The following is a 25,530-nucleotide window of genomic DNA, read 5'->3' on the forward strand; positions in this document are numbered from 1 at the left end:
ATAGGACCCTGGTTAGACCCCACTTGGAGTACTGCGCGCAGTTCTGGTCACCTCATTACAGGAAAGATGTTGAAGCCATTGAAAGGGTGCAGAGGAGATTTACAAGAATGTTGCCTGGATTGGGGGGCATGCCTTATGAGGATAGGTTGAGGGAGCTTGGTCTCTTCTCCCTGGAGAGACGAAGGATGAGAGGTGACCTGATAGAGGTTTACAAGATGTTGAGAGGTCTGGATAGAGTGGACTCTCAGAGGCTATTTCCAAGGGCTGAAATGGTTGCTACGAGAGGACACAGGTTTAAGGTGCTGGGGGGTAGGTACAGAGGAGATGTCAGGGGTAAGCTTTTCACTCAGAGGGTGGTGGGTGAGTGGAATCGGCTGACGTCGGTGGTGGTGGAGGCAAACTCGTTGGGGTCTTTTAAGAGACTTCTGGATGAGTACATGGGATTTAATGGGATTGAGGGCTATAGATAGGCCTAGAGGTAGGGATATGATCGGCGCAACTTGTGGGCCGAAGGGCCTGTTTGTGCTGTGGCTTTCTATGTTCTATGTTCTATAATAGGGTGACCAGAACTGTACACAGTATTCCAAGTGTGGCCTTACCAATGTCTTATACAACTTCAACAAGACGTCCCAATTCCTGTATTCAATGTTCTGACCAATGAAACCATGCATGCCGAATGCCTTCTTCACCACTCTGTCGAGCGGCAACTCCACTTTCAATGAGCTATGAACCTGTACCCCTAAATCTCTTTGTTCTGTAACTCTCCCCAACGTCCTACCATTAACTGAGTAAGTCCTGCCCTGGTTCAATCTACCAAAATGCATCACCTCGCATTTATCTAAATTAAACTCCATTTGCCATTCGCCAGCCCACTGGTCCAATTGATCAAGATCCCGTTGCAATCCTAGATAGCCTTCTTCACTGTCCACTATGTCATCTGCAAACTTACTAACCATTCCTCCTATATTTTCATCCAAATCATTAATATAAATTACAAATAAGAATGGACCCAACATCGATCCCTGAGGCACACCGCTGGTCACAGCCTCCAGTCAAAGTCTTTGCTAAAGTCCATGTAGGCAACATCAACTGCACTGCCCTCATCTATCTTCTTGGTTATCCCTCAAAAAACTCAAGCACATTTGAGAGACATGATTTTCCACTCTCAAAACCATGCTGACTGTTCCTAATCAGTCCTTGCCTATCTAAATGCCTGTAGATCCTGTCTCTCAAAATACCTTCTAACAACTTACCCACTACAGATGTGAGGCTCACAGGTCTTTTCCTGCAGCCCTTTTTCAACAAAGGCACAACAGTTGCCACCTTCTAATCTTCAGACACCTCACCTGTGGCTGTCGATGATTCAAATATCTCTGCTAAGGGATCCACAATTTCCTTCCTTGCCTCCCACAATGTCCTGGGATACACTTCATCAGGTCCCAGGGATTTATCTACCTTGATGCACTTTAAGACTTCCAGCACATAGATGACCTTGTTGATCCTCAAGAGGCCCTACTTTCTCCTTTGTTACTCTTTTGCCCTTTATGTATTTGTAGCTCCTCGTTGGATTCTCCTTTGCCTTATCTGCCAAAGCAATCTTGTCCCCTTTTTGCCCTCCTGATTTCTCTCTTGACTCTACTCTTACACCCTCTATACTGTTCAAGGGGTCTACTTGATCCTAGTTGCCTATGCATGTCATGTGCCTCTTTCTTCTTCTTGACCAGGGCCTCAATATCCCGAGTCATCCAGGGTTCCCTACTTATACCAGCCTTGCCCTTCACCAAGAGGAATGTGCTTACCCTGAATCCTGGTTAACACACTTTACCAGACGTCCCTTTGCCTTCCCACAGACTCCCCCAATTAACTTTTGAAAGTTCCTGCCTGATACCATCAAAATTGGCCTTGCCCCAATTTAGAATTTTAACTTTTGGGTCAGACTCATCATTCTCCATAGCTATCTTAAAACTAATGGAATTACGGTCACTGGTCCCAAAGTGATCCCTCACTAACACTTCTGTCACCTGCCTTTCCTTATTTCCTAAGAGGAGGCCAAGTTTTGCCCCCTCTCTAGTCAGGCCATCCACATAGTGAATGAGAAACTCCTCCTGAATATACTCAACAAATTTCTCTCCATCCAAACCTCTAATACTATGGCTGTCCCAGTCAACGTTGGGAAAGTTACAATCCCCTACTATTATCACACTATTTTTCTTGGAGCTATCTGAAATCTCCTTACATATTTGCTCCTCAATTTCCCACTGACTATTTGGGGGCCTATAGTACAACCCCCTCAAAGTAATTTCCCCCTTCTTATTTCTCAGTTCTATCCATATAGACTCAGTGGGCGAACCCTCAGATATATCCCCTCTCAGTACGGCCGTGATGTTTTCTCTAATCAAAAATGAAACTCCCTCTCCTCTCTTACCTCCTGTTCTATCTTTTCTATAGCATCTGTACCCTGGAACATTGAGCTGCCAGTTCTGAGCCCCCCCTTAGCCATCTTTCAGTAATTGCTATAATATCCCCGTCCCATGTACCCATCCATGCCCTGATTTCATCTGCCTTGCCCGTCAAGCCTCTTGCATTTAAATAAATGCAGTTTAATCTGGACATCCCTCGCTCTCTGCTCTGCTTTTGTCTGATACTAGGATTACTGACACTGCCTTTATTATTTAATGTGCTCTCTTGAACTTCTGTGCTGTCCTCAACCTTCTCTCCTGACTCCCTACTGCTTCTGTTCTATTCTGTTAGTTAACCAATCCTCTATCTAGCCTAAACCCATTTTCCATCACTGGGCCTATATTCTTGTACCTTATAGCACTTCGTATACAAGTACTTTTTAATTGGAATGAGGGTTTCTGCCTCTCAGGCAGCAAGTTTCAAACCTCCACCGTCTTCTGTGTGAAAAACATTCTCATTCGTTCCCCTATAATTCTCCTACTGATTAAATCTAGAGCCTCCATTTTTTGACTACTGCTAAGGCATCAAAATAAGATCAGATGCTAACAATTCTTCCATCCCTACTCCCATGTCCGTCATCATCACCTCTTAAAAAATAAAACTTAAACCCAATCCCTCCTCATATTCTCTTGCGCCCTCCTCTCCCATAATGTAATCTTCAAATCTCTTCAATTCAGTTTCAGCTCTGCCCACAATATTGGGGCTATCATACTCAATCACCAACATCCTTTGTCAGGGCCTTAACACTACCACCATACAAACCTGAGCCTTGGATGCTATTTGTTGAAATAGAAAACAATTTGGGTGAATTAGCAGTTTCAGTGGATCTGGACAGATACAACAAAACAAATTAATAAATCTTATTAAAGGCAAATCTCGGCAAAAACTTGATTTGCATTTGAATTAAAGCAGATCAAGAGCAATAAAATCAGCCTAAGCAGGCTGCATTGCCATAGAGGAAACAGCTGGCTTCATAAGCAAGAACTGGCATTTACAACAACTTGCATTTACAACAACTTCATACCTGAGGTTCATGTCTCGCTCAGGTTGTACAAGCTTGTAGAATTCGTCCAACATTCCCAATTCTTCTTCAGTAAGAACAGGAGACCCATTCCAACCTTGCTTCAAGTCAGTGCGTGTATCATCATCACCCAATTTGTCCAAAACGTATTGTAGCTCAAGGACAGTTTTTAATCGCTTCTGTTCCGCTTCCTCTCGCATCAATTGTTCCCGCCGAGCTGCTTTTTTCAGTGATTTCTGGATCTGGAAAGAAAATGCAAAATTATTTTGACAAATTGAGCTAATTAAACCTTCAATATTTATTGCAACAAACCTAACGGGAAAATATACTTGACCAAGACAACAGACACTTTTTAGTTTAGTAACATATAGTAGAAATTCCTCGCTTAATTAGTTGCATTCCTGAAAAATGCAATTTCAAATGCAACATTAAGCAATTCCCCCATTACAACCAATGCAAAATTTGTAGTTCATTTCTGTAGCTCTTTTACCATTTAAAAAAAAGTAAAATATTATACATTGTTAGTTGAAACTGTACATTCATAAATTCCTATATTCGCAAACAAAATAAAAGTTAAATAAGTTTAAAAATAAAAAATACAATTAACGTTTCCTACTTACCTCTTAGTAGCCAATCCTGCAACTCCCCAATGCTCCCCTTGGCTTGCTGTTACCCTCTCCCAAACCCTTGCTGGAGGTGAGGACTTGGGAATCAGTAGGTGGAGGGAGGGGTCAGGTGACAGCAAGCAGGAGGGAGATGGTAGATGGGAGAACCAAGGAGCTGGAGAATTGGAAAGCTTGATGGATTGGGGGCAGGAGGATCGGCAAGTAGGAGGGGCATAGAACGAGAGTCAACAAGGAGTTTTAAGGGTGCAAGAGAGGCATCCAAAATGGTAGCATCAGGTCACGCATTACATCAGCCCCTGTACAAAGTGCAGAAACAGAAATCCCGCAAGTATGCATATTGGTCCTATTATATCTACGGGACGACTTGAAACAGGGCAACTTAAAAACAGAACTTGCGATATAGCGCTCCTCCCATAGGATCACTCTTGGTGAAATGGGAGGAAATAAATTAAACATAACAGCAGTTTTACCATTTATTGTACAATTTATAAGCATTACTCCCTCAATGATTTAATGTCAGGTCACTCTATTCCAAATTAGTGTTCCCATAATTTTGTCCAGTTTCTCCATGAAAATTGTCAATGGCTTCTTCACTTTGTTCTCAAATATTTTGGTTAAAAAGCCCATGTTTCACAGCAGGATGGTCGTCAACATATGCTAGATTGAAACTGCTTTACTAATGCAATTGGCAAATACCATAAAGTACCATAGCAGGAAAACCAACGTAAAAATGGGGGTAAGCAAGTCTCATCCTGGGAAAGATGATGGACAGAGCAGATCAAGAATGGGTTAGAAGGCAACCCGCTTTGGTGTTAGTGAAGGAACCAAAAAGCAACAGGTGAAGTATACAAGATACATTGACCCCCAAATTTGAAATCTAAATCCCAAATCTTAGCAAGGTAAACCAGAGAAACATCGAACAGAAATCAGATAATTTTATGGGAAAATCAAAAAGACTGCTGCTAATACACAGAACATTACAGCGCAGTACAGGCCCTTCGGCCCTCGATGTTGCGCCGACCAGTGGAACCAATCTAAAGCCCCTCCAATCTACACTATTCCAATATCATCCATCTGTTTATCCAATAACCATTTGAATAAGAACATAAGAACATAAGAAATAGGAGCAGGAGTAGGCCATCTGGCCTTTCGAGCCTGCCCCGCCATTCAACAAGATCATGGCTGATCTGAAGCGAATCAGTTCCACTTACCCGCCTGCTCCCCATATTCCCTAATTCCCTTATCGATCAGAAAACTATCTACCCGTGATTTAAACATATTCAACGAGGAAGCCTCCACCACTTCAATGGGCAGAGAATTCCAGAGATTCACTACCCTCTGAGAGAAGAAGTTCCCCCTCAACTCTGTTCTGAACCGGCCCCCCCTTATTTTGAGGCTGTGCCCTCTAGTTCTGGTTTCCCTTCTAAGTGGAAAGAATCTCTCCACCTCTACCCTATCCAGCCCCTTCATTATCTTATATGTCTCCATAAGATCACCCCTCATCCTTCTAAACTCCAACGAGTACAGACCCAATCTGTTTAATCTCTCCTCATAAGCTACACCCCTCATCTCCGGTATCAACCTGGTGAACCTTCTCTGCACTCCCTCCAAGGCCAATATATCCTTTCGCAAATAAGGGGACCAAAACTGCACACAGTACTCCAGTTGCGGCCTCACCAGTGCCTTGTACAGTTGCAGCAAGACCTCCCTGCTTTTATATTCTATCCCCCTCGCGATAAAGGCCAACATTCCATTCGCCTTCTTGATCACCTGCTGCACCTGCAGACTGAGTTTTTGCGATTCATGCACAAGGACCCCCAGGTCCCTCTGCACAGTCGCACGATGTAATTTTTCTCCATTTAAATAATATTCCAATTTACTATTATTTCTTCCAAAGTGGATAACCTCACATTTGCTAACGTTATATTCCATCTGCCAGATCCTCGCCCACTCGCTCAGCCTATCCAAATTTCTCTACAGACTTTCCGCGTCCTCCACGCAATTCGCTTTCCCACTCACCTTCATGTCATCAGCAAACTTGAATACCCTACATTCAGTCCCCTCCTCCAGATCATCTATGTAAATGGTAAACAATTGAGGCCCCAGCACCGATCCCTGCGGCACGCCACTGGTCACCAACTGCCAACCAGAAAAGCACCCATTTATCCCAACTCTCTGCTTCCTGTTAGATAGCCAATCCCCAATCCACGCCAACACCTTACCCCTAACTCCGTGTACCCCAATCTTCTGCAGCAACCTTTTGTGAGGCACCTTATCGAACGCCTTCTGGACATCTAAAAACACCACATCCACCGGTTCCCCTCTGTCAACCGCACTAGTGACATCTTCATAAAAGTCCAGTAGATTCATCAAACACGACTTTCCCTTCATGAATCCATGCTGCGTCTGCTTGATCGAACCATTCTTATTCAGATGCTCTGTTATTTCCTCTTTAATAATGGACTCTAGCATCTTCCCAACTACGGACGTTAAGCTAACCGGCCTGTAGTTACCCGCCTTTTGTCTACTTCCTTTTTTAAACAGCGGCGTAACAGTAGCTGTTTTCCAGTCAGCCGGCACTACCCCAGAGCCCAGCGAATTTTGATAAATTACTACTAACGCATCTGCTATTACCTCAGCCATTTCTTTCAGTACCCTAGGATGCATTCCATCCGGGCCCGGGGACTTGTCTACCTTCAGTCCTATTAGTCTACCAAGCACCACCTCCTTAGTAACAGTAATTGTATTAAGGACCTCCCCTCCCACCAACTCTCGATCTCTAATATTCGGCAAACTATTTGTGTCTTCCACCGTGAAGACCGACACAAAGAACTTATTTAAAGTCTCAGCCATTTCCTCGTTTTCCACTATTAAATCCCCCCTCTCATCTTCCAAGGGTCCAACATTCACTCTAGCCACTCTATTCCTTTTGATATACTTGTAAAAACTTTTACTATCATTTTTTATATTTTGAGCTAGTTTAGTTTCATAATCTATCTTTCCTTTCTTAATCACTTTCTTAGTCGTTCTTTGTTTTTCTTTAAAGCTTTCCCAATCCTCTCATTCTCCACTATTTTTGGCCACTCTGTACGCATCTGATTTTATTTTAATACTCTCCTTTATTTCCTTCGTTATCCACGTCCGGTTATCCTTTTTCTTACAGTCCTTCTTTATCACCGGAATATATTTTTGCTGAGTACTTAAAAAAATCTCCTTAAAAATCCTCCACTGTTCCTCAGCTGTCCTACCGACCAGTCTGCTCGCCCAGTCTACATTAGCCAATTCCACCCTCATCCTATCGTACTCCCCTCTGCTCAAGCAGAGGACACTGGTTTGGGAATGCTCTTAATGTTGACGAGTCCACTACTGCTGCAGGCAGGGCATTCCACGCCCTTACTACTCTGAGTAAAGAGCTTACCTCTACATCTCTCACCCCTCAATTTAAAGCTATGTCCCCTCGTGCGAGCCAACACCATCCGAGGAAAAAGGCTCTCACTATCCACCCTCTCTAATCCTCTGATCATCTTGTATGCCTCTATTAAGTCACCTCTTAACCTTCTTCTCTCTAACGAAAACAACCTCAAGCCCCTCAGCCTTTCCTCATACGATTTTCCCACCATACCAGGCAACATCCTGGTAAATCGCCTCTGCACCCTTTCCAACACTTCCACATCTTTCCTATAATACGGCGACCAGAACTGTACGCAATACTCCAAATGTGGCCGCACCAGAGTTTTGTACAGTTGCAGCATGACCTCCTGGCTCCGAAACTCAATCCCTCTGCCAATAAAAGCTAACACTCCGTACACCTTCTTAACAACCCTATCAACCTGGGTGCCAACTTTCAGGGATCTATGCACATGGACACCCAGATCCCTCTGTTCATCCACACTACCAAGTATCTTACCATTAGCCCAGTACTCTGTATTCCTGTTACTCCTTCCAAAGTGAATCACCTCACACTTTTCTGCATTAAACTCCATTTGCCACCTCTCAGCCCAGCTCTGCAGCTTATCTATGTCCCTCTGTAACCTGCCACTTCCCTCCCCACGGTCTACAACTCCACCGACTTTAGTGTCATCCGCAAATTTACTAATCCATCCTTCCACGCCCTCATCCAGGTCATTAATAAAAATGACAAACAGCAGTGGCCCCAAAACAGATCCTTGCGGTACACCACTAGTAACTGAACTCCAGGATAAATATTTCCCATCAACCACCACCCTTTGTTTTCTTACAGCTAGCCAATTCCTGATCCAAACCACTAAATCACCCTCAATCCCATGTGTCCGTATTTTCTGCAAAAGCTTACCATGGGGAACCTTATCAAACGCTACAGAAGTTGAATTAAAAAAAACACATGAAGCTGGAGCTTTTCATCTTGCACTCATAAAAACAGATACAAGAATGTGAAATTTCAAGGGGAGAAACTATTTATTCTGCATGAGAACTTTGTGTTGATTGGCTAGCGAGTGGAATCTTAGGAGAGTGCAAAAGGGAACTGTTGTCCTTCACGCTTCTGTTTAATTCTAAAAAGGCACAGAGCCTGGGCATTGCAGGTCCCTGCATACAAATATATGTAGCTTTTAGCAAGTAAGTGAGGTACAAACTGCAGGGGATGCGCACAATTGAAATGTGGAGCTTGTTCGAGGAACAGCTACTGCGTATCCTTGATAAGTATGTACCTGTCAGGCAGGGAGGAAGTGGTCGAGCGAGGGAACCGTGGTCTACTAAAGAAGTTGAATCTCTTGTGAAGAGGAAGGAGGAGACTTATGTAAAGATGAGACATGAAGGCTCAGTTACGGCGCTCGAGAGTTACAAGTTAGCCAGGAAGGATCTAAAGAGAGAGTTAAGAAGAGCCAGGAGGGGACATGAGAAGTCTTTGGCAGGTAGGATCAAGGAAAACCCTAAAGTTTTCTATAGGTATGTCAGGACTAAAAGAATGACTAGGGTAAAATTAGGGCCAGTCAAGGACAGTAGTGGGAAGTTGTGTGTGGAGTCCGACGAGATAGGAGAGGCGCTAAACGAATATCTTTCGTCAGTGTGCAAGTCCACAGATCCTTGAAGGTGACGTCACAGGTGGAGAAGGTGGTGAAGAAGGCATATGGCATGCTTGCCTTTATAGGACGGGGCATAGAGTATAAAAGTTGGGGTCTGATGTTGCAGATGTATAGAACGTTGGTTCGGCCGCATTTGGAATACTGCGTCCAGTTCTGGTCGCCACACTACCAGAAGGACGTGGAGGCTTTGGAGAGAGTACAGAGGAGGTTTGCCAGGATGTTGCCTCGTATGGAGGGGCTTAGTTATGAGGAGAGATTGGGTAAACTGGGGTTGTTCTCCCTGGAAAGACGGAGTATGAGGGGAGACTTAATAGAGGTGTATAAAATTATGAAAGGCATAGATAGGGTGAACGGTGGGAAGCTTTTCCCCAGGTCGGTGGTGACGTTCACGAGGGGTCATAGGTTCAAGGTGAAGGGGGGGGGTTTAACACAGATATCAGAAGGACATATTTTACACAGAGGGTGGTGGGGGCCTGGAATGCGCTGCCAGGCAAGGTGGTGGAGGCGGACACACTGGGAACGTTTAAGACTTATCTAGAGAGCCATATGAACGGAGTGGGAATGGAGGGATACAAAAGAATGGTCTAGTTTGGACCAGGGGGTGGTGCGGGCTTGGAAGGCCGAAGGGCCTGTTCCTGTGCTGTATTGTTCTTTGTTCTAGTATTCACACAGGAAAAAGACAATGTTGTCGAGGGGAATACTGATATACAGGCTATTGGACTAGACGGGATTGAAGTTCATAAGGAGGAGGTGTTAGCAATTCTGGAAAGTGTGAAAATAGATAAGTCCCCTGGGCCGGATGGGATTTATCCCAGGATTCTCTGGGAGGCTTGAGAGGAGAGTGCAGAGCCTTTGGCTTTGACCTTTATTTCGTCATTGTCTATAGGAACAGTGCCAGAAGACTGGAGGATAGCAAATGTTGTCCCCTTGTTCAAGAACGGGAGTAGAGACAACCCTGCTAATTATAGACCAGTGAGCCTTACTTCTGTTCTGGACAAAGTTTTGGAAAGGATTATAAGAGATAGAATTTGTAATCATCCAGAAAGGAATAATTTGATTAGGGATAATTAACACGGTTTTGTGAAGGGTAGGTCGTGCCTCACAAACCTTATTGAGTTCTTTGAGAAGGTGACCAAAGAGGTGGATAAGGGTAAAGCAGTTGATGTGGTGTATATGGATTTCAGTAAAGCGTTTGATAAGGTTCCCCATGGTAAACTATTGCAGAAGATACGGAGGCATGGAATTGAGGATGATTTAGCGGTTTGGATCAGGAATTGGCTAGCTGTAAGAAGACAGAGGGTGGTGGTTGATGGGAAATGTTCATCCTGGAGTTCAAGTACTAGTGGTGTACCGCAAGGATCTGTTTTGGGGCCACTGCTGTTTGTCATTTTTATAAATGACCTGGATGAGGCCGTAGAAGGATGGGTTAGTAAATTTGCGGATGACACTAAAGTCGGTGGAGTTGTGGACAGTGCGAAAGGATGTTGCAGGTTACAGAGGGACATAGATAAGCTGCAGAGCTGGGCTGAGAGGTGGCAAATGGAGTTTAATGTGGAAAAGTGTGAGGTGATTCACTTTGGAAGGAGTAACAGGAATACAGAGTACTGGGCTAATGGTAAGATACTTGGTAGTGTGGATGAACAGAAAGATCTCGGTGTCCATGTTGTGGTGATATAAACAGAGCCTAGTTTTAAGGCTGATAAAATTGGATATCCTAAATTAAAGAATTGGGCATATTAAAATCAAACACAGTCAAACTTCAGGCAGACCAATTGTGCAATACACAAACGTGTCTGCGCCTGACCCATCAACCACCCATCAAAGGTCGTTACTGATACTTAGCAGGAGATCATTGCACCTCATTGAAATGCACCGGCCTATTGTTAGAGAAGCCTAGATCAGGCCAGACTTTCTGTCACCAAGAGTTCCTGTAGATACCTTATCTGATAACAAGTTCAACAGCATGGAGATGAGACACCTGGGGGTGGACCCTCGTGCCCTGTCAGGCAGACATCAAGAAACCCACTGGGTATGGGAACCGCCTCCTGGAACCTCATTGGCCGGAAGCCAGAGAAGTTTCTGGAAAGGCAAGCAGGCTGGGGGATAAAGGGACACACTTTGAGAGACCAGCAGCAAAGACATGACGAAGAAGGCAGCCTTGACCATTCGGAAGACTGACCAGAGAAGGAAGGAAGGAAGAAGCCGCCATCGAGACTCACCTTCGTAAAGACAGACCAGAGGGACTCAGAGAATCGAGCCTGCAGTTCAACCAAACCATCTTTACGGGTAGTATACTTGAATCTGCTGGGGTATCCTCTTGTTTTATGTGGATAATTTAAGGGTTAATAGTGTTATTATTAATAAACTTGTTGAACCTTTACTTGTGTTTGTCCTTTGTCCATCTTGCAAATAAGGACACCGGGGTAAAACCTTCGAGTAAGCAAACTGGGCGAAAGTATCTGAGAATTAACAGGTACAACAATGTGCATAGATCCCTGAAAATTGGCACCCAGGTTGATAGGGTTGTTAAGAAGGTGTACGGTGTGTTAGCTTTTATTGGTAGAGGGATTGAGTTTCGGAGCCATGAGGTCATGTTGCAGCTGTACAAAACTTTGGTGCGGCCGCACGTGGGAGTATTGCGTACAGTTCTGGTCGCCGCTTTATAGGAAGGATGTGGAAGCATTGGAAAGGATGCAGGGGAGATTTACCAGGATGTTGCCTGGCATGGTGGGAAGGTCTTATGAGGAAAGGCTGAGGGACTTGAGGCCGTTTTCGTTAGAGAGTAGAAGGTTAAGAGGTGACTTAATAGAGGGAGGCATATAAGATGATCAGAGGATTAGATAGGGTGGACAGTGAGAGCCTTTTTCCTCAGGTGGTAATGGCTAGCACTAGGGGACATGGCTTTAATTTGAGGGGTGAGAGATATAGGACAGATGTCAGAGGTAGGTTCTTTACTGAGAGAGTAGTAAGGGCGTGGAATGCCCTGCCTGCAACAGTAGTGGACTCGCCAACATTAAGGGCATTTAAATGGTCATTGGATAAACATATGGATGATATTGGAATAGTGTAGGTTAGATGGGCTTTAGATTGGTTTCCCAGGTCAGCGCAACATCGAGGGCCGAAGGGCCTGTACTGCGCTGTAATGTTCTATGTTCTAGTCATGGAATCACATCTAACATGAGACATTTTGTTTTGAATTTTGAAAGTGTAGGCAGATTAAGTAGTCAGTAATCTGCCAATGACAAACAGCCAAAGGACATGTTGCTTTATATGATCCGCTAGTCGCAGGGATGCATGTCCTTCATACCTGGCATTACAGCAGCACTGGAATTCATTTACAACATTACTTATTTGTTTGGCAGGCAGTGTGTCTTTTTGGCCTGATGACCCCAGCCTATTGGTGGAAAATGCCACCCGTCTTGCTACTGCATAGTAGCAACTTGAAACAGCCAGCTCAAATCTTTGAAATACCCGACATTTTGAGGTGGACGGATCACTTTTCAGGTCTGGAAGTGTTGGCCATTGACTCAACGTGTACCAAACACTCAAATTCACCTTTGAAATGGAGCAGTGTAATGAGTTCCCTTTCCACTATGTGCTACACGGGAAATCCGCTAATGGGTTCTCTACTGCTGTTTAGCACAAGCCTTCCTTCACACGTCAATTTACACAAGGGAATCCTGCAGCTTCAAATGCTACAAGATTTGTCTGATCCACAATCTCCTAAATCGGGTCCAAGTAATTTGCTCACCGTGCAAGCATGATGCTGAAATAGGGCGCATCAAATTATCCTGCGGGCTAATAGCTACCTCAATCAGATCATTGCACTCTGTGTATCACACAAACTCACAACTGGTCCCATGGCTGCTACTTTTAGACTTGGAAAGTGCTTTGTCTACCTCAAATTATCCTGGAAGAGCAAAGTATCTCGAAAATTTGAAAAATAAAGAGATGAAGCTTGCTGTTTCATGTTGTTACTGTGCAATATCAACATACATGAATTTACCACAAAAATAGATGCTGCCATCAAGGCAACTAGATGTTCAACCCACCACACAAATGAGTATAGGGCACATGAATGTGAATGGCATGGTGGCACAGTGGTTAGCACTGCTGCCTCACTGCGACAGGGATCCAGGTTCAATTCCAGAAACATTATTTATGTTGCCAACTACTTAAAGTGGCATTTATGTCTGTAAGAGGAATATTGCTTATTTGGAACTGAAACAGTGACAAGTTAGAAATTAAAGTTGGCTCCTTTTCATTTTTAAATATTGTTCAGCTGTTAATAGTTAAGTTGCTTCATTTGTTAGAGTTATATTTAACTGTGTTATTAAATTAAGTTAGTTTCACTCTAGAAGATCTATAATTTGAGAATGGAATCATTCCTGGAAGGAAGTATGCCAAAATTACAAATCTGGCGTCCTAATGTAATTTGGGGTTCTGGTCCAGGACTCCAACAGTTTGGAATCAAAATAGATTTTCATTGCACCAGGCTATTGGGTATGAATCTGAATCACAGAAGTGACCAGCTTTGTATCACTACAGTTCATAGATGTGCATTCTAGTCTTTGAGCTGGCTTTCTATGGGGAGCTGCAAGAAAAATCAGATTGTCTTTTCAAAATAATTTTGAAAAAACCACTATCAGTCACAATGACCCACTAGAAAATCCTCGAGCAAGGATTGTACATCCGAAAGCTAATGGTATCCATTGCTGAAAAATACCTTATGGCAAAATATAACAGATAGCAATGCAAGTAATACATAGCAAAGCCAAGTCAATATGATGGTAATTTAATAAACTTGAATTACTGTCCTTTAACAGGAACACCAATTAACCACAAGAACCAAATGGGGCCAAAGAGGTCCCATCCCTCCTCAATCTGGAGCAAAACAAACTGTGGGAGACATTGGCAGAGAGGTAAGGTCAATCGACTATTAATCCAGAAATCTAGGTCAATACCCTGGGGCCACTGGTTCAAATCTTACCATGGCAGCTCGTGGAAGTTAAATGCAAATCATTGATTAAAAAAATTAAGAAATCTGGAATAGTCACAGTAATGGTGACCATGAAACTGCTGTCGTAAAAACCTATCTGATTTACTGATGTCCTTTAGGAAAGGAAACCTGTCGTCCTTACCCGGTCTGGTTTACATATGACTCTAGATCCATAGCAATGTGGGTGATTTTTAACAGCCCTCTGAAATGGCCTAGCAAGCTACTCCGATGGGCAACAAATATTGATCTTAGCAATGCTATAATCTTAATTATATAACAGCAGTTTTGATCCAATTAACTGCATCCCCCTCCCCCACCATCTCTTGCATACTTACATCCTGGCCTAACGTAATGAAGCTCCGCTGCAATTCACGAGCGAACTCCAGGTTATTTGCAACTTCCTGTAACTTTCCAACAGCTTCCTACAAGAAAATTAAAATATGTTTTCACTCATTTTTAAGATCCATCAATTGAATTGATTGCACCACAGGATGTCTTCCTTGGTCTGCCAGAGGGATATCATTTTAAAAAACTATCTGTTCCTTTTCATACTGAAACTCTCAGCAGTTAACTACAGAATGTTTTAATCATTACTGCTGAAAAACTCAAGCACTCCATGCAGAACATAAAAAATTGAGCTTTCCCAATAAATGCAAAAACACAAACACCCCACTTCTATTCACTACTGGGCCTTTGGAATTATAGAATTATAGAATCCTACAGTGAATACAGGTGAAACTAGAACTAAGGGGCATGACCTCAAAATAAGGGGAAGCAGATTTCGGACTGAGTTGAGGAGGAACTTCTTCACACAAAGGGTTGTGAATCTGTGGAATTCCCTGTCCAGTGAAGCAGTTGAGGCTACCTCATTGAATGTTTTTAAGGCAAGGATAGATACATTTTTGAACAGCAAAGGAAATCATAGAAACCCTACAGTACAGCAAGAGGCCCTTCGGCCCATCGAGTCTGCACCGACCACAATCCCATCCAGGCCCTACCCCCATATCCCTACATATTTACCCGCTAATCTCTCTAACCTACACATCTCAGGACACTAAGGGCAATTTTAGCATGGCCAATCAATCTGACCCGCACATCTTTGGAGTGTGGGAGGAAACCAGAGCACCCGGAGGAAACCCACACAGACACGAGGAGAATGTGCAAACTCCACACAGACAGTGACCCAAATCGGGAATCGAACCCGGGTCCTTGGCGCTGTGAGGCAGCAGTGCTAACCACTGTGCCACCATGCCACCCCATGAAGTGGAACAAAATGGAAAATCAAGAGAACTCTGCAATGATAAGACTGCAAACACCATTATTATTGGCTTTCCAAACTTGTTAAATGGTCCACAAAAAGTACTGTGGAATCAACTGCTGCCAAGATGTGATCAGTGGAAGATGCTGCCCCCCACCCCCCACCAAACTTCCCCGCTCCCAAACTTCCCCCCCCTTTTTGGACAGAGATAAGGTGAATGGCAGAGCAGACTCAAAGGGCCGAATGGCCTACTCCTGCTTCTACTTTCTATGTAATTCATACAGGGGTTCAAATCCCACCATGGCAACTGGTAGAATTTAAATTCAATTAATAAATTTGGAAATGAAAGCTAGTCTCAATAATGACAATTTTGATGGTATCAGGCAGGAACTTTTAGAAGTTAATTGGGGGAGTCTGTGGGAAGGCAAAGGGACGTCTGGTAAGTGGCATGCTTTCAAAAAGTGTGTTAACCAGGGTTCAGGGTAAACACGTTCCTCTTCGAATGAAGGGCAAGGCTGGCAGAAGTCGTGAATCCCGGATGACTTGGGATATTGAGGCCCTAGTCAAGAAGAAGAAAGAGGCACATGACATGCATAGACAGCTGGGATCAAGTGAATCTTGTGTAGTGTAGGGGATGTAGGAGTAGAGTTGAGAGAAATCAGGAGGGCAAAAATGGGACACGAATATGTTTTGGCAGATAAGGCAAAGGAGAATCCAAAGAGCTTCTACAAATACATAAAGGGCAAAAGAATAACAAGGGAGAGAGTAGGCCCTCTTAAGGATCAACAAGGTCATCTACGTGCGGATCCACAAGTAGATGGGCGAGATCCTAAATGAATATTTCTCATCAGTATTTACTGTTGAGAAAAGCATGGATGTTCAGGAACTTGGGGAAATAAATAGTGATGTCTTGAGGAGTGTACATATTACAGAGGTGGTGCTGGAAGTTTTAAAGTGCATCAAGGTAGATAATCTGATGAAGTATATCCCAGGATGTTGTGGGAGGTTAGGGAGGAAATTGTGGGTCCCCGAGCCGAGATATTTGAATCATCGATAGTCACGGGTGAGGTGCCTGAAGATTGGAGAGTGGCAAATGTTGTGCCTTTGTCTAAAAAGGGCTGCAGGGAAAAGCCTGGGAACTACAGGCCAGTGAGCCTCACATCTGCAGTGGGTAAATTGTGAGAAGGTATTTTGAGAGACAGGATCTACAGTCATTTAGAGATGCAAGGACTGATTAGGGACAGTCAGCATGGCTTTGTGAGTGGAAAATCATGTCTCACAAATTTAATTGAGTTTTTTGAAGGGGTAATCAAGAAGGTAGATGAGGGCAGTGCAGTTGATGTTGTCTACATGGACTTTAGCAAGGCCTTTGACAAGGTACCGCATGGTAGGTTGTTGCATAAAGTTAAATCTCACGGGATCCAGGGTGAGGTATCTAACTGGATACAAAATTGGCTTCTTGACAGAAGCCAGAGGGTGGTTGCAGAGAGTTGTTTTTCAAACTGGAGGCCTGTGACCTGCGGTGTGCCTCAGGGATTAGTGCTGGGTCCACTGTTATTTGTCATTTATATTAATGATTTGGATGAGAATATAGAGGGCAAGGTTAGTAAGTTTGCAAATGACACCAAGATTGGTGGCATAGTGGACAGTGAAGGTGGTTATCTCCAATTGCAACGGGATCTTGATTAATTGGGCCAGTGGGCTGACAAATGGCAGATGTAGAGTTTAATTTAGACAAATGCGAGGTGATTTCAGTAAGGCATTTGACAAGGTCCCACATGGCAGGTTGGTTAAGAAGGTTAAGGCTCATGGGATACAAGGAGAAGTGGCTAGATGGGTGGAGAACTGGCTTGGCCATAGGAGACAGAGGGTAGTGGTCGAAGGGTCTTTTTCCGGCTGGAGGTCTGTGACCAGTGGTGTTCCCGCAGGGCTCTGTACTGGGACCTCTGCTATTTGTGATATATATAAATGATTTGGAAGAAGGCGTAACTGGTGTAATCAGCAAGTTTGCAGATGACACGAAGATGGCTGGACTTGCGGATAGCGAAGAGCATTGTCGGGCAATACAGCAGGATATGGATAGGCTGGAAAATTGGGCGGAGAGGTGGCAGATGGAGTTTAATCCGGATAAATGCGAAGTGATGCATTTTGGAAGAAATAATGTAGGGAGGAGTTATACAATAAATAACAGAGTCATCAGGAGTATAGAAACACAGAGGGACCTAGGTGTGCAAGTCCACAAATCCTTGAAGGTGGCAGCACAGGTGGAGAAGGTGGTGAAGAAGGCATATGGTATGCTTGCCTTTATAGGGCGGGGTATAGAGTATAAAAGCTGGAGTCTGATGATGCAGCTGTATAGAACGCTGGTTCGGCCACATTTGGAGTACTGCGTCCAGTTCTGGTCGCCGCACTACCAGAAGGACGTGGAGGCGTTAGAGAGAGTGCAGAGAAGGTTTACCAGGATGTTGCCTGGTATGGAGGATCTTAGCTATGAGGAGAGATTGGATCAACTGGGGTTCTTCTCCCTGGAAAGACGGAGAATGAGGGGAGATCTAATAGAGGTGTACAAGATTATGAAGGGGATAGATAGGGTGAACGGTGCGAAGCTTTTTCCCAGATCAGAAGTGACGATCACGAGGGGTCACGGGCTCAAGGTGAGAGGGGCGAAGTACAACTCAGATATTAGAGGGATGTTTTTTACACAGAGGGTGGTGGGGGCCTGGAATGCGCTGCCAAGTAGGGTGGTGGAGGCAGGCACGCTGACATCGTTTAAGACTTACCTGGATAGTCACATGAGCAACCTGGGAATGGAGGGATACAAATGATTGGTCTAGTTGGACCAAGGAGCGGCACAGGCTTGGAGGGCCGAAGGGCCTGTTTCCTGTGCTGTACTGTTCTTTGTGATGCATTTTGGTAGATTGAACCAGGGCAGGACTTACTCAGTTAATGGTAGGGCACTGGGGAGAGTTACAGAACAAAGAGATCTAGGGGTACATGTTCATAGCTCCTTGAAAGTGGAGTCACAGGTGGGCAGAGTGGTAAAGAAGGCATTCAGCATGCTTGGTTTCATCGGTCAGAACATTGAATACAGGAGTTGGGACGTCTTGTTGAAGTTGTACAAGACATTGGTAAGGCCACACTTGGAATACAGTGAGCAATTCTGGTCACCCTATTATAGAAAGGATATTATTAAACTAGAAAGAGTGCAGAAAAGATTTACATGGATGCTACCGGGACTTGATGGATTGAGTTATAAGGAGAGGCTGAATAGACTGGGACTTTTCTCTCTGGAGCGTAGGAGGCTGAGGGGTGACCTTATAGAGATCTATAAAATAATGAGGGGCACAGACAAGGTAGATAGTCAATATTTTTTCCCAAAGATAGGGGAATCTAAAACTAGAGGGCATAGGTTTAAGGTGAGAGGGGAGAGATACAAAAGTGTCCAGAGGGGCAATTTTTTCCACCGAGGGTGGTGAGTGTCTGGAACAAGCTGCCAGAGGTAGTAGAGGCGGGTACAATTTTATCTTTTAAAAAGCATTTAGATAGTTACATGGGTACGATGGGTACAGAGGGATATGGGCCAAATGCGGGCAATTGGAATTAGAATCATAGAAACCCTACAGTGCAGAAGGAGGCCATTCGGCCCATCGAGTCTGCACCGACCACAATCCCACCCAGGCCCTACCCCCACATATTTACCCGCTAATCCCTCTAACCTACGCATTTTAGGATTCTAAGGGGCAATTTTTAAGCTGGCCAATCAACCTAACCCGCACATCTTTGGACTGTGGGAGGAAACCGGAGCACCTGGGGGAAACCCACGCAGACACGAGGAGAACGTGCAAACTCCACACAGACAGTGACCCGAGCCGGGAATCGAACCCAGGACCCTGGAGCTGTGAAGCAGCAGTGGTAACCACTGCGCTACCGTGCCGCCCTAGCTTAGGGGTTTTTAAAAAAAAGGGCGACATGGACAAGTTGGGCCGAAGGACCTGTTTCCATGCTGTAAACCTCTATCACTATAACCATGAAACTACCATTGATTGTTGTAAAAACCTATCTGGTTGACCAATGCCCTTTTGAGAAGGCAATCTGCCATCCTTACATCATCTGGTCTACATTCCAGTAACAATGTGATTGACTCTAACCACGCTCAAATGACTGAGCAAACCAATCAGATCAAGGGCAATTAAGGATGGGCAACAAATGCTGGTTGTGCCAACGGCGCCAATAACCCATGAAGGAATTAAGAACCTTCCACACCCATGATCGTTTCCACCTAGAAGGACAAGAGCAGCAGATGCATGGGGAAACCATCACCTGCAAGCTTCCCTTCCAACTCTCACACTATCCTGACTTGAAACATCGCCATTCTGCAGTTTTATGGCTGAGAATCTATGATAAACACAACTTTAACACTACGAGTGGCACATGCCACAAGGATCTGGAGTATGAAAAATGCCCTTTCCAATAAAACAGATATCCAGCCTAAATAATTGCAAATGTAGTTCGAGCAATCACAGGGTTTCTTTTTAAATCCAGAAATCACTTACCAATTGGTCTTGGTTAAGTACTTCTCCCCTGTCAAGTCTTTCTTGGTAGTCATCCAGCTTGCCCTTTAACAAAAGGGAAATTTCAGATCACAATGTTGAAATGAAAATAATGTATCAATTGCATTGAATTTTCATTCTCCAAAAGAAATGATAGATAATGCAACACCAAAAAATCATGACACATACCACAAAATTGTTACTAAACAGGGTTCCCATACCATTTTACCTCCCACGTTTCTTGTTTTTGAGTATATATGGTAAACTTTCTGCACCGGCTGCCTAAGTATCTACTTTCCATTGCTTCATATTCAGAGACATAAGCCAGGACAAAATACAACTTGATTAATCTAGTTCATATACAGTGTAGAAGACTGTCTAACTAAATGAGGATGAGAACAGATCCACCTTTTATTATCCAGAAAACCCAAATGTTTTCAAATAGAATTGACCAAAAACCACTCTAGTTAACGCACTTCAGAAAATTTAATTCATAGAATCATCCATTCCTTACAGTGCAGAAGAGGCCTTTCGGCCCATCAAGTGTGCACCAACTCTCTGACAGAGTATCTTACCCAGGCCCTCTCTCCCACCCTATCCCTGTAACCAGTACTTGGAAGTGCATGATAAAGTATGACTGAGTCAGCACAGCTTTGTCATAGAATCATAGAAACCCTACAGTGCAGAAGGAGGCCATTCGGCCCATCGAGTCCACACCGACCACAATCCCACCCAGGCCCTACCCCCACATATTTTACCCGCTAATCCCGCTAACCTCCGCATCTCAGAACTCTAAGGGGCAATTTTTAACCTGGCCAATCAACCTAACCCGCACATCTTTGGACTGTGGGAGGAAACCGGAGCACCCGGAGGAAACCCACGCAGACACGAGGAGAATGTGCAAACTCCACACAGACAGTGACCCGAGCCGGGAATCGAACCCGGGACCCTGGAGCTGTGAAGCAGCAGTGCTAACCACCGTGCTACCGTGCCGCCGTCAAGGGGAGGTCATGTCTGACAAATTTGTTATGAGTTCTTTGAGGTAACAAGGAAGTTAAGGAAGTTAGATAAAGGAGAACCAATGGACATGATTTAGAACATAGAAAAGCTACAGCACAAACAGGCCCTTCGGCTCACAAGTTGCGCTGAACATGTCCCTACCTACTAGGCTTACCTATAACCCTCTATCTTACTAACTTGCATGAACTTATCCAAAAGTCTCTTAAAAGACCCTATCGAATCCGCCTCCACCACCACTACCGGCAGCCGATTCCACGCACCCCACCACCCTCCGAGTGAAAAACTTACCCGAACATCTCCTCTGTACCTACTCCCCAGCAACCTAAACCCGTGACCTCTTGTGGCAACCATTTCAGCCCTGGGTAAAAGCCTCTGAGAATCCACTCTATCAATACCTCTCAACATCTTATACACCTCTATCAGGTCACCTTTCATCCTTCGCTTCTCCAAGGAGAAAAGACCTAGCTCTCTCAACCTATCCTCATAAGGCATGCCACCTAATCCATAGAACCATAGAACATTACAACACAGAAACAGGCCTTTTGGCCCTTCTTGCCTGCGCAGAACCATTTTTGTGCCGAGTCCACTGACCTGCACCTGGACCATATCCCTCCACACCCCTCTCATCCATGTACCTGTCCAAGTTTTTCTTAAATGTTAAAAGTGAGCCCGCATTCACCACTTCATCTGGCAGCTCATTCCAAACTCCCACCACTGTGTGTGAAGAAACCTCCCCTAATATTCCCTTTAAACTTTTCCCCCCTCACCCTTAACCCATATCCTCTAGTTATTTTCTCCCCTAGCCTCAGTGGAAAAAGCCTGCTTGCATTCACTCTATCTATACCCATCATAATTTTATACACCTCTATCAAATCTCCCCTCATTCTTCTATGCTCCAGGGAATAAAGTCCTAACCTATTCAACCTTTCTCTGTAACTCAGTTTCTCAAGTGCCGGCAACATCCTTGTAAACCTTCTCTGCACTCTTTCAACCTTATTAATATCCTTCCTGTAATTAGGTGACCAAAACTGCACACCATACTCTAAATTTGGCCTCACCAATGTCTTATACAACCTCACCATAACATTCCAACTCTTATATTCAATACTTTGATTTATAAAGGCCAATGTACCAAAAGCACTCTTTACGACCCTATCTACCTGTGACGCCACTTTTAGGGAATTATGTATCTGTATTCCCAGATCCCTGTGTTCTACTGCACTCTTCAGTGTCCTACCATTTCCCTTGTATGTTCTACCTTGGTTTGTCCTTCCAAAGTGCAATACCTCACACCCGTCTGCATTAAACTCCATCTGCCATTTTTCAGCCCATTTTTCTAGCTGGTCAAAATCCCTCTGCAAGCTTTGAAAACCTTCCTCACTGTCCACTACACCTCCAATCTTTGTATCATCAGCAAACTTGCTGATCCAATTTACCACATTATCATCCAGATCATTGATATAGATGACAAACAACAATGGACCCAGCACTGATCTCTGTGGCACACCACTAGTCACAGGCCTCCACTCAGAAGCAATCCTCCACTACCACTCTCTGGCTTCTTCCATTGAGCCAGTGTCTAATCCAATTTACTACCTCTCCATGTATACCTAGCGACTGAACCTTCCTGACTAACCTCCCATGCGGGACCTTGTCAAAGGCCTTACTGAAGTCCATGTAGACAACATCCACTGCCTTCCCTTCATCCACTTTCCTGGGAACCTCCTCGAAAAACTCTAATAGATTGGTTAAACATGACCTACCACGCACAAAGCCATGTTGACTCTCCCTAATAAGTCCCTGTCTATCCAAATATTTGTAGATCCTATCTCTTAATACTCCTTCCAATAATTTACCTACTACTGACGTCAAACTTACCGGCCTATAATTTCCCGCATTACTTTTTGAGCCTTTTTTAAACAACAGAACAACATGAGCTATCCTCCAATCATCCGGCACCTCACCCGTGGATACCAACATTTTAAATATATCTGCCAGGGCCCCTGCAATTTCAACACTAGTCTCCTTCAAGGTCCGAGGCGGTCCTGGGGATTTATCTACTCTGATTTGCCTCAAGACAGCAAGCACCTCCTCCCCTTTAATCTGTATAGGTTCCATGACCTCCCTACTTGTTTGCCTTATTTCCATAGACTCCATGCCAGTTTCCTTAGTAAATACGGATGCAAAAAACCCATTTAATATCTCCCCCATTTCTTTTGGTTCCATACATAGCTGACCACTCTGATCTTCAAGAGGACCAATTTTATCCCTTACTATCCTTTTGCTCTTAATATACACCTGTAGAAGCTCTTAGGATTATCCTTCGCCTTGTTTGCCAAAACAACCTCATGTCTTCTTTTAGCCCTCCTGATTTCTTTCTTAAGTAGTTTCTTGCACTTTTTATACTCTTCAAGCATCTTATTTGCTCCCTGTTGCCTATACATGTCATACATCTCTCTCTTCTTCTTTATCAGAGTTCTAATATCCCTCAAGAACCAAGGTTCCCTATTTTTATTCACTTTGCCTTTAATCCTGACAGGAACATACAAACTCTGCACTCTCAAAATTTCTCCTTTGAAGGCCTCCCACTTACCATTCACATCCTTGCCAGAGAACAGCCTGTCCCAATCCACGCTTTTTAGATCCTTTCTCATTTCTTCAAATTTGGCCTTTTTCCAGTTTAGAACCTCAACCCGAGGGCCAGATCTATCTTTATCCATGATCAAGTTGAAACTAATGGCGTTATGATCACTGGAACCAAAGTGTTCCCCTACACACACTTCCGTCACTTGTCCTAACAGGAGATCTAATACTGCATCCTCTCTAGTTGGTACCTCTATATATTGATTTAGAAAATTTTACGAAACACATTTTACGAACTCTAACCCGTCTCGACCTTTAACAGTATGGGAGTCCCAATCTATACATGGAAAATTAAAATCCCCTAATATCACAACTTTATGTTTCCTGCAGTTGTCTGCTATCTCTCTGCAGATTTGCTCCTCCAATTCTCGCTGACTATTGGGTGGTCTATAATACAACCCCATTAATGTGGTCATTCCTTTCCTGTTTCTCAGCTCCACCCATATGGCCTCGGTAAACAAGCCCTCTAATCTATCCTGCCTGAGCACTGCTGTAACATTTTCCCTGACTAGCAATGCCATCCCCCCACCCTTCATCCCTCTGCCTCTATCACGTCTGAAACATCGGAATCCTGGAACATTGAGCTGCCAGTCCTGCCCCTCCTGTAGCCAAGTTTCACGAATGGCTATAATGCCATATTTCCATGTGTCGATCCACGCCCTCAGCTCGTCTGCCTTCCCCACAATACTCCTGGCATTGAAATAGACACACCTCAGAAGATTATTACCACCACACACAACCCTTCTATTTGTGATTTTGCATGAACTATTTTCATTTATTTTTATCCAGGCAACATCCTAGTAAATCTCCTCTGCACCCTTTCTATGGCGTCCACATCCTTTCTGCAATGAGGTGACCAGAACTGGGCACAGTACTCCAGGTGGGGTCTGACCAGGGTCCTATACAGCTGCAGCATTATCTCCTGATTTCTAAACTCAATTCCTCTATTGATGAAGGCCAGTATTCCATACGCCTTCTTAACCACAGCCTCTAGCTGCGACGCCGCTTTGAGCGTCCTATGAACCCGGACCCCAAGATCCTTCTGATCTTCCACACTGCCAAGCGTCTTACCCTTAATATTATATTCTTTCATCCTATTCGACCTGCCAAAATGAACCAAGTAAGAAGTTTAACAACACCAGGTTAAAGTCCAACAGGTTTATTTGGTAGCAAATAAACCTGTTGGACTTTAACCTGGTGTTGTTAAACTTCTTACTGTGTTTACCCCAGTCCAACGCCGGCATCTCCACATCAAAATGAACCAACACACACTTATCTGGGTTGAAGTCCATCTGCCACTTCTCCGCCCAGTCTTGCATCTTATCTATGTCTCGTTGCAACTGCTGACATCCCTTTACACTATCCACAACACCACCAACCTTTGTGTCATCAGCAAACTTGCCAACCCATCCTTCCACTTCCTCATCCAGGTCATTTATAAAAATCACAAAGAGCAAGGGTCCCAGAACAGATCCCTGGGGCACTCCACTGGTGACAGACCTCCATGCTGAAAAAGAACCCATCTACAACCACTCTTTGCCTTCTGTGGGCAAGCCAGTTCTGAATCCACAAAGCAATGTCCGCTTGTATCCCATGCCCCTTCACTTTGTCAATGAGCCTTGCATGGGGCACCTTATCAAACGCCTTGCTGAAATCCATATAAAATCCATCTTCCCTCGTCTATGTGTCCAGTTATATAGAAACATAGAAAACGACAGCACAAAACAGGCCCTTCGGCCCCACAAGTTGTGCCGAACATATCCCTACCTTTTAGGCCTACCTATAACCCTCCATCCTATTAAGTCCCATGTACTCATCCAGGAGTCTCTTAAAAGACCCTATTGAGTTTGCCTCCACCACCACTGACGGCAGCCGATTCCACTCGCCCACCAC

General features: G+C 44.2%; 1 protein-coding gene across 2 annotated transcripts in view; it reads right to left on the reverse strand.

The window, feature by feature from the left end:
* The window catches only part of caprin1b (cell cycle associated protein 1b), a 271,770-nt gene that overhangs the window by 196,540 nt on the left and 49,700 nt on the right, over positions 1-25,530 (reverse strand). For both annotated transcript variants that reach the window (XM_078221064.1, XM_078221066.1), the window contains exons 2-4: positions 19,978-20,040; positions 14,502-14,588; positions 3,485-3,723 (exon numbers count right to left, since the gene is read on the reverse strand). In XM_078221064.1, coding sequence (XP_078077190.1) covers positions 3,485-3,723; positions 14,502-14,588; positions 19,978-20,040 — 389 coding nt within the window. The remainder of the gene's footprint in view (positions 1-3,484; positions 3,724-14,501; positions 14,589-19,977; positions 20,041-25,530) is intronic.

The sequence above is a fragment of the Mustelus asterias genome, chromosome 9 (genome assembly GCF_964213995.1).
Source record: "Mustelus asterias chromosome 9, sMusAst1.hap1.1, whole genome shotgun sequence".
Lineage (NCBI taxonomy): Eukaryota > Metazoa > Chordata > Chondrichthyes > Carcharhiniformes > Triakidae > Mustelus > Mustelus asterias.